General features: G+C 41.3%; 1 protein-coding gene and 1 long non-coding RNA gene across 16 annotated transcripts in view; one reads left to right on the forward strand and one right to left on the reverse strand.

Annotated features, from left to right (window-relative positions):
• Positions 1-18532, reverse strand: part of EFCAB5 (EF-hand calcium binding domain 5) — a 182483-nt gene that overhangs the window by 11014 nt on the left and 152937 nt on the right. For 13 of the 15 annotated variants that reach the window (XM_086686407.1, XM_086686401.1, XM_086686403.1 and 10 more), the window contains 4 exons: positions 7063-7166; positions 4428-4681; positions 2964-3250; positions 2263-2359 (listed from right to left, as the gene is read on the reverse strand). In XM_086686407.1, the coding sequence (XP_086542533.1) occupies positions 2263-2359; positions 2964-3250; positions 4428-4681; positions 7063-7166 (742 nt within the window). Of the gene's footprint in view, positions 1-2262; positions 2360-2963; positions 3251-4427; positions 4682-7062; positions 7167-18532 lie in introns of those variants that run through there. The other 2 variants (XM_086686411.1, XM_086686414.1) reach the window with 2 other exon arrangements.
• Positions 3212-4927, forward strand: LOC147574156 (uncharacterized). The gene is made up of 2 exons (XR_015243961.1): positions 3212-3461; positions 4631-4927. It is a non-coding gene; the product is annotated as an uncharacterized LOC147574156 (long non-coding RNA).

Below are 18532 nucleotides of genomic sequence, written 5' to 3' on the forward strand. Positions count from 1 at the left end.
CAAGATGGGGAGTTGTGGGGCTTGCTCCTCATCCCCAGCTCCCATCTGACAAAAGGACTAGATTTTTCAGTGGTGAGCGCCTGTGTCCTTGCCCGAGAAGGTGAAACAGCAGTCTGGGAGGACACCAGTGACCCTAGCAGCAGGGTCTGGCTCTAGGCCAAGGGGCTGGCATGTTGGGGTCTACGAAGTGGAGCAGGGACTCAGGTCGCACATGGAGGTGAAGGGCCTACTGGTGCTCATGGTGGGGACTAAATCTACCTTAAAGGGAGGAGCAGCAAGCAGGCACTGACACAGAGATGTTTCTTCTGGATTTTTTTTTTTTCCCAACGTTTATTTATTTTTGGGACAGAGAGAGACAGAGCATGAACGGGGGAGGGGCAGAGAGAGAGGGAGACACAGAATCGGAAACAGGCTCCAGGCTCTGAGCCATCAGCCCAGAGCCCGACGCGGGGCTCGAACTCACGGACCGCGAGATCGTGACCTGGCTGAAGTCGGACGCTTAACCGACTGCGCCACCCAGGCGCCCCTCTTCTGGATTTTTAAGTCTTCAGTGAACAGTGAGTGAACAAGTATGGAACAAGTGTAGACAAGGATAGAGTTAAACAAGTTTTAATCTTTGGTTTTGCTATTATAATTTCCCTTGAATAGCACCTTAAAAGAAGTGATACCTGTGACATCTATAAATTCAGAGGCTCCCATGAATCAGTCCAGAGTCATGAGGCTACAGGAGAAGCCATTCCAAATACACATTCTAATCTTTATTTTTTTAAGTTGATTTATTTATTCTGACAGGGGGTGGGGGAAGGGCAGAGAGAGAGGGAGAGGGAGAGAGAATCCCGAGCAAGCTCCACACCTTCAGCCCAGAGCTTGATGCAGGGCTCAGACTCACAAACCCATGAGATCATGACCTGAGCCCAGATCAAGAGTCAGATGCTTACAGATGCTTAACTGACTGAGCCACACAGGCACCCCAGAAATTCTAATCTTAACTTTTATTTGAATGTCATGTTCTCTCCTGTTCTCTAGCATTCCCAAACTTCTGAGAGTATCTTGCTTTCCTAGGCGATTCGATCTCTCCCCTTCATCTATCTGCCCTGGCTCACTGCTACATGCTTCCACTGCCAGAGACACCCTGAGGAGTGTGGTTGCCTTCCTCTTCTCAGACTTTCTCTGGTTCTCAGCCTCTTGGCATAATATGCACATCATAAAAGTCTAGAAACTCTTCTGACTTAGTCCAGAGTCTCTACAGAGAGTTGGAAAGGTGGAAGGGGAGGAAAGGGACAGATTTAGTAAAAAACTTCTACAGAGCCATTTTCCCAACTGATGGTTAGTTTTTCATCAGTAACAAAATAGATACAAACTTTAAATTTCTTCCTAACTGGTACATTCGCACAAATGGCCTGAGGTCTCTGGTGGGATAACATACACCCATGGAAGAATGTATGCCTATATATGTATAGATATTTCTTTTTTAAAATTTTAATTCCAGTGTAGCTAACATATGGTGTTGTATTAGTTTCAAGTGCACCATATAGTGATTCCACAATTTTATACACTCCTCAGCGTTCATCATAAGTGTACTCTTAACCCCTTCACCTAATGGGTATTAAGGAGGGCACTTGTGAGGAGCACTGGATGTGATAGGTAAGTGATGAATCACTAACTTCTACACCTGAAACCAATTTTACCAAATATGTGAACTAACTAGAATTTCAGTACAAATTTGAAATAAAGAAAATCCCTATTTCACTCTGGATATTTACTCTTATATGTGGTCAGTTCTCTGTGGCCAAAGAGCTCATCACCTTTTCCAACCTGGGAGCTCCCCTACTCTGATTTCCGGTGATTCTGCTTCTCCAAAAAGTCTACATTACTCGCATATAAAGTCTCATGATCTATCATTTTCTTTGGTTCTTCATTGAAACCCAAAGATAGTAATAGCCTTTTTCCTTAATGTACTTGTTTCTTTTCCTCACTGCAGCCCATATCCTCTATTGTTTTTTAGTAAATAATGCACATGTAGTCAATAAAGTGGGAGATGAACATGATTCTGAATTCTCAAACGTGTGGCATAGACAGTGACTTTGGGTAATGCACTCGATTATAGTGTTCCTCCCTATAGAGGATTACTATCAGAACTATTTTTCCTAAAAATTGAACTTATGAGGCACTTGCTTTATTGTGATAAAAATATCTGAATATTTGAATTGTAACTATGTTTTATTGCTGTTAGATTTCAAACACAATGAAGTGTAAATTTACCTCTGATATATTCACCAATGAGCTTTAAATTAACTTCCACATGCCTAGCAGTTGGATCAAAGGCACAAATGTTCGCGACAAAGTGTCTGTTAACATACTGTGAACAAAAGAATAAAAGTTATGGGAGCATCAGCAAGTGGGAGTAATCCAATTCATGAGTTTACATAATTCCATTTCTGTAAATTAAAAAAAAAAATTTAATGTTTATTTTTGGGAGAGAGACACACCCAGAGTGTGAGCGGGGGAGGGGCAGAGAGAGACACAGAATCCAAAGCAGGCTCCAGGCTCTAAGCTGTCGGCACAGAGCCAGATGCAAGGCTCGAATCCACGAGCCGTGAGATCATGACCTGAGCTGAAGTCGTCAGATGCTCGACTGACTGAGCCACCCAGGAGCCCCCATTAATGTAAATTTTAAAACAGGCAAAACCAATCTACAGTGTTAGGAGTCAGGATTCTGGTCACTCTTGGGGTGAGTGAGAAAATGTGCGTGTGTGTGGGGGGGTAAGTGATAGGAGAGGGTACAAAGAAAGGCTTTGGGGGGTGCCATTAATGTTTCTTGAGCTAGATGCTGGTTACAAATGTTTATTGTGTAAAAAATCTTGCATTTTTACTCTTAGGATTTGTGCAATTATGATTTGTATACCTAAACTTGTGTGGGTTATTCTTCAACAAAAAGAATGTTTAAAAAAAAAAAAACTTACCATTTTACACTTGTCCCAATTTCCGAAGTCACTTGATAATTCCAGCTCTGGATGAATGAACAAGATAACCGCTAACAGGATGTCATGTACTAGTTTTGTGTTGGCCTCCACCTCCTGGGACTTGGTGTCTGGCAGGTATGTGGGCTCTACCGAAGGATGATAGTCATAGAGTAACAGTGATACAAAGTCTAAGGAGGTAAGCAGTTGGAGGCTTTCCTGCAGCTCTTGCAGCATGATTCGGAAAAAGAGAATTCCTGCCCGCTGGACTTCACCTACATTTTCAATCTCTGAAACAACACAGTAACATCTCACACTGTTGTTCAGTACATATATTGGTTTTTCATAGCATTCTGAACATAATACAGTAAACTTTTTTTTCCAGGAAAAAGACAGCCATATCCTATGCTTTTAAACAATCTTCGTTTCTCTAGTCATGAAATTAATATGCAGAAATGGAATTACACTGGTGAAGCTCACAGGAAGAGGCTTTGAAGAAAGGTAAAAACTCAGGTTTTGGAGTTGGACCTCAGGTTGAATACCCACTCTTAGGTTTGTCTCTCTGAACCTCCTTTTCCTTTCTGTGAGCATAGGCTGATCCCTACTTCCCTGGTGGTCTGGGAATTGAATAAGATGATATAAGTAAAAGTGCTTAGTGGTAAGTACATAGTGGATGCTCAAAAAACATAAATTTTCTTCTTTTTTCTACTTACTCCACCCTACCTGGTGGCAAGAAACCTCTCAGATTAATCCCACGTAGTGTTACTCTATTTACTCCATTCTAGATAGCCAAAGGTCTCCATGTTTCCTTCTTCCTTCCCTTATGGCCAAACTGATTTTGTACTAAGAGCAGCCTATTGGATGTGGAATCACAAGCACTGGGGTCTAGTCTTGGGTTCTGCCACTAAGCTCCTATTGGACCTTAACTCTGATGGTTTTTAGCTTCTTTATCTGTAAAACAAGATAAGATTCACTTGTCCCAGCAAATGAATACTGTGTAATCTAGTGGAAAGAGCACCAGACTGGGGTGCAAATGCAGGTTTCATCACTTGCTAACTGTGTGATTTGGTGTGAGTTGTTTAGTTTCTCTGAGCTTCACTTTCCTCACCTGTGAAATGAGGTATCACCATTCACTTCACAGAGTTAGGGTAAGGACTAATTGAAATTACATATTTAAAGTGCTTGATACATGATGAGGCATTTAATAAATGCTAGTTCTATATTGCCTTTGTGAGTCCTTCCAGTTCTAAACCATATGATTCTAGCCAAGAAAATGAGACTTAATACCCTTTCCTCTAATTTATAGACCACACTCATCAGCCCAAGACTGCATGAGGGAATTCCTTTTATGCTGTATATTGCTGTATATTGTAACAATTCCTTTTAGAAAGTGCATCCTTCATTGCAATCTGTGATTCCCCCAAATTTATTAAACCCATGAATCCAGAACATTTACGTTCACAATACCTAGGATATAGTTTTTCTTTATTTCTCCAGATATTTCTCCCAATATTTCGTAGCAGGCAGCTTGGACCACCTTTATCATTTTCTGCAGATCTTTAAATTCTCGATACAGTAGCATCTTATTCCTGCCAATGTTAAAATCAAGAACTCCTAAGGCCTTTCCCGTTCTCTCACGGAGTGGAATTACTATGTGGTTCTCTCCACAGACAGAGGCCAAAATGACTTCTGAAGTGTCTGTACACTTAAAGAGGAAGTCTCTGAAACCAAAACCAAATAAGCAGAAGGATATAAGACATCAGCAGTCTCGTAACATTCCACCCAAACATACTGAATCGCTCTTTTGTGCCAGCGATGCTCCAGCCACACCAGCCCTTGTTTCATCTGCCTGGACCGCTCCCCCCTTTCTTTCACAGAGCTCTCTCTCTCAGCTCACTCATTAGAAGCCTTCTCTGACCAAGCAATCTAAATAAAGTAGCAGCGCCCAGGTCGCTGTCCATCTGCTACTCTGTTTTATTGTCTTTTGCTATACTTCTACTTGTCTGAAGGTATTTGGTTTTTGTTTACATATCGTCCAAGAAGTACCAGTTGAATGCCTGAAGGAACTGATGAGTATGTTAGGTCAGGTTCCCTAGAAGCAGAGCCCGAGACATGAATGCTTCTGCAAAGGATTTATAGAGGGAGTGCTTTCCACAGAAACCTGTAAGGGTCTGAGGAAAGCAGAAGAGGGAAGAAGAAGCTAATTAAGAATGTGAAGGCTAGGGCCGCTTGGGTGACTCAGTTGGTTAAGCATCCGACTTTGGGCGTCATGATCTTACTGCTTGTGGATTCAATGTGAGTTCAAGCCCTGCATCGGGCTCGGAGCCTGGAGCCTCCTTCAGATTCTGTGTCTCCCTCTCTCTCTGCCCCTCCCCTGCTTGCTCTCTCTCTCTCTCTCTCTCAAAAATAAGTAAACTTATAAAAATTTTAAAAAGAATGTGAAGGCTAGCCTCAGCCTCATCCTAAGGGGAGCTCTGGAAGGCAAATGGTGCCAAGAATCTGCCCCACCTTGGAGAGGTCTTTTATCAGTCATTGGCTCCACCATGCATCTTTGGGTGTGTGTTGTAAGACGAGTGTTTACCTAACTGTGATGCACAGCCAGGTAAGGGGCTCCCATCACTCAAGGGGCACTGCTCCAGAGGAAGCTACAGTGTGCAGCCCCTAGCAGAATGTATTTTAGGGATCTGGGTAGGGCCTCAGCAGCACTGCTCCCTGGAGGGACCTGAGATTTTCATTGAAATGTAGTAGTGGTTTCTCTCTCTAGTGAGGTATAAACACATCTCTTTCCCCCTTTCCAGTCTATGTTGACATTCAGATGTCATTCTTTTGAGGTATTTGTAAAAATGTTGGTGCTTTGCCTAGCCTCAAAAAGCACATTTATGACTCAAAATACCAATCCTATAATGCCAGGGAAGATTATGTCCTTTATGTCTTTTTTTTTTTTTTTGCTGTTCCCATTCCTTCCTGCTGCTGAGCCACCACTTTGTGTCTTTATGATAACCACAGTCATGAAGCATCATGCGAAACTTTCCAGGCATAAAGATAAAGCTGATTGGTCAACAAAGTTCCTCAAGAGGCACCTGTTGTAAGTTACACACAGGAGTCCAGATTGAGTCTGGGTGTGCAAGGACTCTCATAAAATTCGACCAGCACAAGGAATAACTGTGGAAAAGAGGTTGAAACTGAATGAACATTCAGATATGAGGCCAAACTAAAATTTATTTTATTTTTTAATTTTTTTTAACGTTTATTTATTTTTGAGACAGAGAGAGACAGAGCATGAACGGGGGAGGGGCAGAGAGAGAGGGAGACACAGAATCGGAAGCAGGCTCCAGGCTCTGAGCCATCAGCCCAGAGCCCGACGCGGGGCTCGAACTCACGGACCGCGAGATCGTGACCTGAGCCGAAGTCGGACGCTTAACCGACTGAGCCACCCAGGCGCCCCGTGGCCAAACTAAAATTTAATTAACACATGTACTTAAATGTCAAATTAGCCTACCGGACTGGGATAGATTACTGCCTACTCAACCACACTGACCTCTAACAAGCAGTCAGTCCCTTTTGCGATAGGTGCGTCCCAGGTTGAGATCAGTTTTGCATCTGTCCAGTTTGTGTTCCTGGCATCCCACAGATAAAAGGCATGCAAAGTAACCCAGAACTGAGTACTTATTAAAGACAATGTTCTCTGCTTCCTCCCCACCTTTGCCTGGCCTGTTTTCTTCAAATAAAAAATACACGTCCACAGGCTAGCTAACATTAACATGATGAGCTCTGGTAAGTGACATGGATGTATTTTTCACAATCATGGTGGATTTTTGTTGAATTCCATGTTTGAAAAAACATCACAGAAAAATAAAACACTATCATGCTTTAAAACATGCAATTTTAATATAAAATACCAATGAAATCTGTTTTAAAAAGTACTTGAAGGGGAAAGGAGTTAATATGTCCCACGCAAACAGGAATTTTTCTTTAAAACCTATCAGGGTAAGATTTAAGTATACTAATAATGGACAAAAGCTGTGTCTCTCAGATCTACTATCACAGTAGGGGAATGTGTTTTGGCAGTCGAGCAAAACAAACATGAAAATGCTTCTCATACCTGAAGATGCATGTCTTCCTGAAGATGATAGGGGGATTCCTGTGGATTTTTGTTAGACCCAGGTGCCTTGTAACCATCATATTGCGTAAAACATAGTCTGAATCCTTGAAAACAGGAAGAGATTTCAACACAGAGAGAAATAATTAAACCTTACTTTCCCTTTAGAGAAGTTTGGGGAACAGAAAAATAGAGGAAAAATTTTAGGAAAGTTTAGATGATGTCTAGCTTGAAGTATCAGGACATTTTACTTAGTACTATTAAGAATGAGGTATTCATGGGGCACCTGGGTGGCTCAGTCGGTTAAGTGTCTGACTCTTGACATTGGCTCAGGTCATGATCTTGGGTTTGGGGGACTGAGCCCTGCATTGGCCTCTGAGCTGACAGTGTGGAGTCTGCTTGGGATTCTCTCTTCCTTTCTCTCTGCCCCTCCCCCACACCCTGATCCCCATTCTCACCCCCTGCTCATGGGTGTGTGTTCTCTCTTTCTCTCTCAAAAATAAACATTTTTATTTTTATTTATTTATTTATTTATTTTTAATTTTTTTTTAACGTTTATTCATTGTTGAGACAGAGAGAGACAGAGCATGAATGGGGGAAGGTCAGAGAGAGAGGGAGACACAGAATCCGAAACAGGTTCCAGGCTCTGAGCTGTCAGCACAGAGCCTGACGCGGGGCTCAAACTCATGGACCGCGAGATCATGACCTGAGCCGAAGTTGGACGCCCAACCAACTGAGCCACCCAGGCGCCCCAAAAATAAACATTTTTAAAAAAGAGAATGAGGTGCTCACAAGAGAAAAATTTCAAATTACGACATTCTTTTAAATAAACAAGCTTATTTTTTACAATTGTGATAAAACTGTGTGTTTATATTATTATTTTTTTTTTTTTTGATGTTCAAATTGCATTGTAGAACATTTGGAAAATACAGAAAAGTCCAAAGAAAATAAGACAATAAAAAATATTCTCCATTGAGGTCTTTGTCTTCACCAAAACTTCAACAAAAACTGTTCTGGTCAAGGTTACTAGTGGCTCTGTCATTGTATTATCCACTGATGTACCCCCAATCATCATCTTTCCTATAGCAGCACTTGACTCAGTGAACAACTCCCTTCTTTTTCTTTTTCTTTTTTAATTTTTATTTATTTATTTTTTTAAAAAAGATGGGCTGTATTTTTAAAATTTTTATTAATGTTTATTTTTTATAAGTATTTTAGTTCCTTTATTTCTTTTTTTTAAATGAAATTTATTGTCAAATTGCTTTCCATAAAACATCCAGTGCTCATCCCAACAGGTGCCCTCCTCAATGCCCATCACCCACTTCCCCCTCCCTCCACCCCCCATCAACCCTCAGTTTATTCTCAGTTTTTAAGAATCTCTTATGGTTTGGCTCCCTCCCTCTCTAACTTTTTTTTCCTTCCCCTCCCCCATGGTCTTCTGTTAAGTTTCTCAGGATCCACATAAGAGTGAAAACATATGGGATCTGTCTTTCTCTGTATGACTTATTTTACTTAGCATAACACTCTCCAGTTCCATCCACATTGCTACAAAAGGCCATATTTCATTCTTTCTCATTGCCAAGTAACATAAAATACCTAGGAATAAACCTAACCAAAGATTTAAAAGATCTGTATACTGAAAACTATAGAAAGTTTATGGAAACTGTTTATAGAAAGTTATAGAAAACTATAGAAAGTTTATAGAAAGTTAAGGAAATTGAAGGAGATATAAAGAAATGGAAAAACATTCCATGCTCCTGGGTTGGAAGAATAAATATTGTTAAAATGTCAATACTACCCAAAGCTATCTACACATTCAGTGCAATCTCAATCAAAATTGCACCAGCATTCTTCTCGAAGTTAGAACAAGGAATCCTAAAATTTGTATGTAACCACAAAAGATCCTGAATAGCCAAAGTAATATTGAAGAAGAAGACCAAAGCAGTAGGCATCACAATCCCGGACTTTAGCCTCTACTACAAAGCTGTAATCATCAAGACAGCATGGTATCGGCACAAAAACAGACACACAGACCAATGGAATAGAATGGAGACTCCAGAATTGGACCCACAAAAGTATGGCCAACTAATCTTTGACAAAGCAGGAAAGAATATCCAATGGAAAAAAGACAGTCTCTTTAACAAACGGTGCTGGGAGACCTGGACAGCAACATGCAGAAGAATGAAACTAGACCACTTTCTTATACCACTCACAAAAATAAACTCAAAATAGATAAAGGACCTGAATGTGAGACAGAAAACCATCAAAACCCTAGAGGAGAAAGCAGGAAAAAACCTCTCTGACCTCAGCCGCAGCAATTTCTTACTTGACACATCTCCAAAGAAAAGGGAATTAAAAGCAAAAATGAACTATTGAGACCTCATGAAGATAAAGAGCTTCTGCACTGCAAAGGAAACAATCAACAAAACTGAAAGGCAACCAATGGAATGGGAAAAGATATTTGCAAATGACATATCAGACAAAAGGCCAGTATCCAAAATCTATAAAGAACTCACCAAACTCCACACCCAAAAACCAAATAATCCAGTGAAGAAATAGGCAGAAAACAAGAATAGACACTTCTCTAAAGAAGACATCCAGATGGCCAACAGGCACATGAAAAGATGCTCAATGTCACTCCTCATCAGGGAAGTACAAATCAAAACCACACTCAGATACCACCTCACACCAGTCAGAGTGGCTAAAATGAACAAATCCGGAGACCATAGATGCTGGAGAGGATGTGGAGGAACAGGAACCCTCTTGCACTGTTTGTGGGAATGCAAACTGGTGCAGCCTCTCTGGAAAACAGTGTGGAGGTTGCTCAAAAAATTAAAAATAGATCTACCCTATGACCCAGCAATAGCACTGCTAGGAATTTACCCAAGGGATACAGGAGTGTTGATGCATAGGGGCACTTGTACCCCAATGTTTATAGCAGCACTTTCAACAATAACCAAATTATGGAAAGAGCCTAAATGTCCATCAACTGATGAATGGTTAAAGAAATTGTGGTTTATATACACAATAGAATACTACTTGGCAATGAGAAAGAATGAACAACTCCCTTCTTGACATACTTTCTTCACTTGGCTTTTGGGACAACACTCTCTCTAGTATTCCTACAAATCACTCATATTTCTTGCTGCTTCTTTTGTCTTCCTCACCTCTAAGAGGTTTTCAAGCTGTAGGCCACAACCTACCTATGGGCTGTGAAAATGTTTTAATGCCTTTATTTTATTTTATTATTTGAGAGAGAGAGAGAGAGGGAGAGAAAGAGAATCTTAAGCAGTTTCCATGCTTAGTGCAGAGCCTGGATGGGGCTCAATCCCACGAACCTAGGATCATAACCTGAGCTGAAATCAAGAGTCAGATGCTCAACTGACTGAGCCACCCAGGCACCCCTTAATGCCTTTTAAAACCAGTTTTATTGAGGTATCATTGATATACAAAAAACTGCACATATTTAGTGTATACAATTTGAAGAGTTTGGACTGAGTCTTGACCAACTTTTTATTTATTCATTTATTTTTTGGTGGAGACTGATTTACTTATAAGAAAGTAATATTAACATATCTTGTAAAATATGCAGGATATATCTTATGACTGTATAATATACGACTATAGAAAAGACTAATTCAATTGGAAGAAGTAAAAAGGGGTTTTTATGTCTGCCTTTAAAAAGTTCTTTGAGGGGTGCCTGGGTGGCTCAGTCAGTTAAGACTCTGATTTCGGCTCAGGTCATGATCTCACGGCTTGTGAGTTCGAGCCCCACATCGGGCTCTGTGCTGACAGCTCAGAGCCTGGAGCCTGCTTTGGATTCTGTGTCTTTCTCTCTCTCTCTGCCCCTCCTCCACTCACACTCTGTCTCTCTCTGTCTCTCAAAAATAAATAAACATTAAAAAAAAAAAAGTTCTTTGATTGGAGCACCTGGGTAGCTCAGTTGGTTGAGCGTCAGACTTTCATTCAGGTAAGATCTCACCCATGAGTTCGAGCTCCACGTGGGGCTTTCTGCTGTCAGCGTGGAGCCTGCTTCAGATCATCTGTCCCCCTTTCTCTCTGCACCTCCCCCACTCACACCCTCTCAAAGATAAATAAACATTTAAAAATAAATAAAAAGTTCTTTGATTAAGAGGGAACCTTGATAATAGGATCAATAGGGGCAGCATGATGAATGGTGCCTGGGAGAAGAACAACTGTTTTGCGGTGTGGAATGTTTACTTGCCATGACCTCAAGTGCTTTCCCAAACCCTTTAGATGAAAAATGTTTTCAATAGAATGTTTAGCAAACTGTAAAGATTCTCTGATGCTGGCAATGGAGCATCTAGCTTTTCCTAATATATTTCTTCCATGGTTTGAATCCATCTAATTCCATGGTTAGAATCTCACTGTGTCTGTGTTTCTAGGTTTAAATCTTTAGCCCAAACTAAACAATTCCTCTCCTGTTCCCACCTCTCCCGTCAAAATTGTGTCAATTTGGCCACTTCTGTTAAGATTGGAACCATACTGGGGTGCCTGGGTGGCTCAGTCAGTTAAATGTCTGACTTCGGGGCGCCTGGGTGGCGCAGTCGGTTAAGCGTCCGACTTCAGCCAGGTCACGATCTCGCAGTCCGTGAGTTCGAGCCCCGCGTCGGGCTCTGGGCTGATGGCTCAGAGCCTGGAGCCTGTTTCCGATTCTGTGTCTCCCTCTCTCTCTGCCCCTCCCCAGTTCATGCTCTGTCTCTCTCTGTCCCAAAAATAAATAAAAACGTTGAAAAAAAAAAATTAAAAAAAAAAAATGTCTGACTTCGGCTCAGGTCATGATCTCATAGTTCTCATAGTTCGTGGGTTTGAGTCCCACGTTGGGCTCTGTGCTGTCAGCTGCTTCAGATTCTGTGTCTCTGTCTCTCTCTGCCCTTCCCCCGCTTGTGCTCTGTCTCTGTCTCTCAAAAATTAGTAAATGTTAAAAAAAATTTTAAAAAAAGATTGCACAAAAAAAAACCATAAAATACCTAGGAATAAATCTAACCAAAGAGGTGAAAAATCTGTACGCTGAAAACTATAGAAAGCTTATGAAAGAAATTGAAGAAGACACAAAAAAAGGGAAAAAGATTCCATGCTCCTAGATAGGAAGAACAAATATTGTTAAAATGTTGACACTACCCAAAGCAATGTACATATTCAATACAATCCCTATCAAAATAACACCAGCATTCTTCACAGAGCTACAACAAATAATCCTAAAATTTGTATGGAACAAGAAAAGACCCCGAATAGCCAAAGCAATCTTGAAAAAGAAAACCAAAGCAGGAGGCATCACAATCCCAGTCTTCAAGCTATACTACAAAGCTGTAACCATCAAGACAGTATGGTACTGGCACAAGAACAGACGCTCAGATCAATGGAACAGAATAGAAAACCCAGAAATTGACCCACAAACGTATGGCCAACTAATCTTTGAAAAGCAGGAAAGAATATCCAATGGAATAAAGACAGTCTCTTCAGCAAGTGGTGCTGGGAAAACTGGACAGTGATATGCAGAAGAATGAACCTGGACCACTTTCTTACACCATACACAAAAATAAACTCAAAATGAATGAAAGACCTCAATATAAGACAGGAAGCCATCGAAATTCTCGAGGAGAAAGCAGGCAAAAACCTCTTTGATTTTGGCCGCACCAACTTCTTACTCAACACGTCTCCAGAGGTGAGGGAAACAAAAGCAAAAATGAACTACTGGGACCTCATCAAAACAAAAAGCTTCTGCACAGCAAGGGAAACAGTCAGCAAAACTAAAAGGCAATCGACAGAATGGGAGAAGATATTTGCAAACGACGTATCAGATAAAGGGTTAGTATCCAGAATCTATAAAGAACTTATCAAACTCAACACCCAAAACACAAATAATCCAGTGAAGAAATGGGCAAAAGACATGAATAGACACTTCTCCAAAGAAGACATCCAGATGGCCAACCGACACATGAAAACATGCTCAACATCACTCATCATCAGGGAAATCCAAATCAAAACCACAATGAGATACCACCTTACACCTGTCAGAATAGCTAACATTAACAACTCAGGCAACAACAGATGTTGGCGAGGATGCGGAGAAAGAGGATCTCTTTTGCATTGTTGGTGGCAGTGCAAGCTGGTGCAGCCACTCTGGAAAACAGTATGGAGGTGCCTCAAAAAACTAAAAATAGAACTACCCTATGACCCAGCAATTGCACTACTAAGCATTTATCCATGGGATATAGGCGTGCTGTTTCAAAGGGACACATGCACGCCCATGTTTATAGCAGCACTATCAACAACAGCCACAGTATGGAAAGAACCCAAATGTCCATGGATGGATGAATGGATAAAGAAGATGTGGGGTATGTATACAATGGAGTATTACTCAGCAATCAAAAAGAATCAAAAGAAATCTTGCCATTTGCAACTACGTGGATGGAACTGGAGGGTATTATGCTAAGTGAAATTAGTCAGTCAGAGAAAGACAAAAATCATATGACTTCACTCATATGAGGACTTTAAGAGACAAAACAGATGAACTTAAGGGAAGGGACACAAAAATAATATAAAAACAGGGAGGGGGACAAAACAGAAGAGACTCATAAATATGGAGAACAAACAGAGGGTTACTGGAGGGGTTGTGGGAGGGGGGGATGAACTAAATGGGTAAGGGGCACTAAGGAATCTACTCCTGAAATCATTGTTGCACTATATGCTAACTAATTTGGATGTAAATTTTAAAAAATAAAAAATAAAATTAATTAAGAAAAAGATTTTATGGTAAAAAAAAAGACTGGAAGCATACTATAGAAAATAAGGGGTTGGTAAAATAATATGCCTAAAAACAAGCTTTTCATTTAATTTTACTTGGAGCAAGAAACTATAAATTCAGCAAGTGCCTCAGTAATTATTCAGTAGTGAGATAACTACCATAGTTAAAATTTTCTAGGAAACGGTTTAGAGTAAGAGCTGCAACGATATTTTCCCCCATTTTCCTTCTTCTGCTACTGGCTTGTTATTTCCCCCCTTACCTTTCCAATACAGCTTTGCCCCACTATATGAAAGTAGAGCATTCCTATGAAACCTTTCATAAGCTGGACTGGCATAATGTGAAGAAGCAATTAACTATTAAATCATACAGAAAAATTTTTGAGCATTCCCAGACCCCTGATAATGATTCTTAGGCTTTTCTGATACCTTAGAATGCACCTTGCTAACACATGCACAAAATAAATTGAGATAAAGCACAGATGCTCACAGACACAATTCAAAGATGTGGTGGTTTTGCTGAGTGCAGCTGGGGGGAAGGAGGTCTTGGTGGGGACACCCTTGCTGCTCTGGGGGCTAACTGCCAAACAAACACCGAATGCTATTTTCACTTTTTACCTTTTTTCATAAAAGCACAATCCTCTTCGGATTTCTTTCAGTTAGCAAAAACAGATACTACTGAGGGCCTTTGGAAAACAGAAGTGGGCTAACATGAACTTCTGGAAGGTGGGAATAATAGCATCTGTTCATTCTCACCTTATATATTACACATCATTTAGTATTTATCCTCCTCTGCTTTGTTTTTCTTGTGAAAAACATTTTTTAAAGAAAGAATGAAATATATAGAAAATAGTAGAAAACATCACATAGTAAAAGTAGGTATTGTTTTGTGAAACTTCAGTCTTAAGTGTGTGTGTCTGTAAGGGGTCAGGACATAAAATGGTTTTCATATGATAGGTCAAAGTCAATATAATTTTGAGCCACAATGATTCCAAACACTTGGGAGTACCTCAGGGCTTGGACCTCAGACTTTTTTTCTATCCTCACTCATTCTCTTGGTCACTCCCTCTAGTTTCAGGGTTTTTGTTTTGTTTTAGGTCATTATGGTAAAATATACATAGCATAATATTATTACTTTAACCATTCAAAGGTGTACAATTTGGTAGCATGAAATACACTAATGATGTTGTATAACCCAGTCTCATAGTTTTCAGTACCATTTATTTGCTAGACTGGATTTTTCCCCCAATACTAGCTCATATATTCAACTGTCTTTTTAATATCTCCACTTAGATGTCTAACAGGCATTTTAAGTTATAGTTAAAAAATATTTTTCAATTTATTAGGTAACATTTTTTCCGTATGTTTATTGAGCATGGTTTTTTTTTTAATTTTTTTTAGTAGACTTGTCTTTTGCTTTTTTTCTTTTGGATTTTTAAAAAAATCTTATTGATTTGTGTAGAGCAGTGTTAACCCTTTGTTAAATATGTGGCAATTTCCCCCGATTCGCCTAAAGCAACTTATTTTGTCTATAATTTTGGTGCAAGGAAGTTGCACATTATTATGCCATCAATGTATCAGCCTCACTTTAAATTTTTTTTTCAATGTTTATTTATTTTTGGGACAGAGAGAGACAGAGCATGAACGGGAGAGGGGCAGAGAGAGAGGGAGATACAGAATCGGAAACAGGCTCCAGGCTCTGAGCCATCAGCCCAGAGCCCGACGCGGGGCTCGAACTCCCGGACCGCGAGATCGTGACCTGGCTGAAGTCGGACGCTTAACCGACAGCGCCACCCAGGTGCCCCTCAGCCTCACTTTAATTGTTTCAGCCTTTGGTGTAGGGTTAGCCATTCTTCCCCAAAGATGGTAAATTCCCTCTCATCCTGCATTTTCTTAGCAATGCTCATGCACTTATTTATTCTTTCTCTGAATGAAAATTAAAATCATTTGGTCAACTTAAAAAATTGGGGGATTTTTCTTAGAGTTTTTTGGAAGAAATTATATATATTTTAGAAAGAGAGAGAGAGGGAGTGAGCGGGGAAGGGGCAGAGGGAGAGAGAGAGAATCGTAAGCAGGCTCCAAGCTCAGCTCAGAGCCCAACCCAGGGCTCCATCCCACGACCCTGAGATCATGACCTGAGCCAAAATCAAGAAATCAAGGACCAAATGCTCCACTGACTGAGCCATCCAGGAGCCCCAATCAGGGACTATTTGTAAAGGCCTGGGTAGTATATAGAATCCCAGGCCTAGTAACAATAGGGAGTTGTTACCACACTTAGCCTGAAGAGGCAAGGAAGAAAGTGACTACTAGAACCTGGAGAGGACAGCTGTATGGAGAGAGTCATCTGACTGAAGGTGTAGTGGCCTTTAGTAGAAGAGCCAATCTACAGCAACCTGGCAGAGAGACTGACAGAAGCAAATTACCCCGGCCTCACTCTCCGTGTGTCCTGCATCTCCTATTGGTATGTCTCATCAGACAAACCTAAACAGAAGCCAAGGAGCCTATTGATACTGTCTACTTTTTGAAGCAGAGCAGGCTGGAGAAGAGAGCAGAATAGACTGGAGAAGCTGCAGATGAGGAAGGGGGAGGTTTAGGAAGTTAGTAGAATTAAGTGCTTGGAAAAAGGTATCCCTACTGCCACCCACAGCCATTTTTAACACCAAAACCTCACCTATCTTCCACTTAGGACAAACCCCTGACTACACCCTTGGACAGGTGCACTGGTCTCTGCCCAGCTGTGACCTCACCCAGACCCTGGGCTGCTGAGTGGTCCTCCTCCTCATTCTGGGGATGATCTTTTTCACTCCATAACATGACTTAGATGGACAGTGACCCTTGTGATCTTGTCCACAGCATTGTGATTGTGAAAACTACATGCCCCTGAAGGCACACTTTTTGCTGACTGCTGTGGGTGATTTTAACTTTCTTCACAGTGCCCTAGATATCATTTCCCTTAAGGCCCAAACAGGGGTCTTCTTAGGTGTGGACACTGGCCAAGTCAAATCCTCCCCAGATCCCACACTATGACTGTGGCCCATCAGACCTGGTGGTCTGTCCCCCACACCAAATGGTCCTCACCCACCTCACCCCCCACTGAGTTGTCCACCCCCCTTCTGAGGGTACTTGGAGGTTCCCATTCCTACCCCACCCCCAGGAGCAGCACCCAGGACTAGGGTTCTCCACCTCCTCAGTCTGTTCGCTCCATCAGAGAGCTCTGTGATTCTGCTCTTTGGCCAAGGCCTCATCAGCTTGGTCCAGCCACTGAGAGAAGAAAGAAGAAGCCTGGAGAGAAGGGGAGAGACACATGTGGAGGGCTAGCTGAGGGACTGAGAGACCACCAAGGTGATGCTATCACCTGATCAGGCACCACGCAGGATTGTTTAGCCTTTTTTTGTTTGTTTGTTTGTTTGTTTATTGATTTATTTTGAGAGAGACAGAGAGAGCAGGAGGGGCAGAGAGAGAATCCCAAGCAGGCTCCACACCCAGAGCAGAGCCCAATGCAGGGCTCTGAAAACTCATGAATTTTGAGATCATGACCCGAGCCAAAACCAAGAGCCAGATGCTTAACTGACCAAGCTACCCAAGCACCCTTCTTTTTTCTTTTTTAATGTTTATTTATTTATGGAGAAGGAGAGAGCAGGAGAGGGCCAGAGAGAGAGAGAGAGAGGGAATCCCAAGCAGGCTCCATGCTGTCAATGTAGAACCCAACATGGGGCTCGATCCCATGAACTGCAAGATTATGACCAAAACCAAGAGTCAGATGCTTAATCGACTGAGCTCTCCAGGCACCCCTTTCTTAAAAGGAAGACAGACACCTTTCCACCCATTCTCACTACATGCAAAATCTTAACATTAAAATTAAGTGTAAAAAAAAAAAAAGGCGAGAGAGGCAAACCAAGAAACAGACTCTTAACTATAGAGAACAAACTGATGGTTACTGGAGAGGAGGTGGATGAAGGTGGGGGGATCGGTTACATAGGTGATGGAGATTAAGGAGGGCACTGGTTGTGATGAGCACCAGGTGCTGTATGTAAGTGATGAATCACTAAATTCTACACCTGAAACTAATATTTCACTGTACATTAACTAGCTGAAATTTAAATAAAAACTTGGTCGGGGGGGGAGAGTGTAAAGAAGCACAACAAACATTCAGCAAAAACTCATTACATTATAGATGGGCCTTTTTTCTTTAACTGGTGTGATGTAATCATGTCTTTCCAAAAGAGTAGTGCCTCATTCCTTCCTATTTCACCCATACGATTCTGGTGGGGGCTGCCAGTTACTGTAAACTCCGCCAGCCCCACCCCCGGATGGGGGCCATGTCTCAGGATAGACTAAAAATGCTCTCTTGGGTTTTCCAAATTGAAACAAGATGATTCTTTTTTAGTTACTAAGCATCTGGCTTGCCCTATGGAGAAAGCCTATCTTAAACTGGAAGGACCAAGCTAAAGTGTAGAGGGAAGCACACATGAGACTTTCAGAGAGAAAGAACATGAGAGAGTGCTGATGATATCGAATTCCTGGTTCTTTCGGGTCATCCTGGAAGCCAGCCTGACTCCTGTCCATTCTTGATTTTGATCACACAAGTCAATCAATTCCCTTTTTTGCCTAAGGCAGTTTGAGATGGACTTTTGCCACTCATAACCAAGGATCTTCAGTTGGGATCATGGGAAGTACGTCCCCAGTTGGCATAATAGCTAACTAAATA

The sequence above is a fragment of the Puma concolor genome, chromosome E1, assembly GCF_028749965.1.
Source record: "Puma concolor isolate L17-30 chromosome E1, mPumCon1.1.hap2, whole genome shotgun sequence".
NCBI classification, from domain to species: Eukaryota; Metazoa; Chordata; class Mammalia; order Carnivora; family Felidae; genus Puma; species Puma concolor.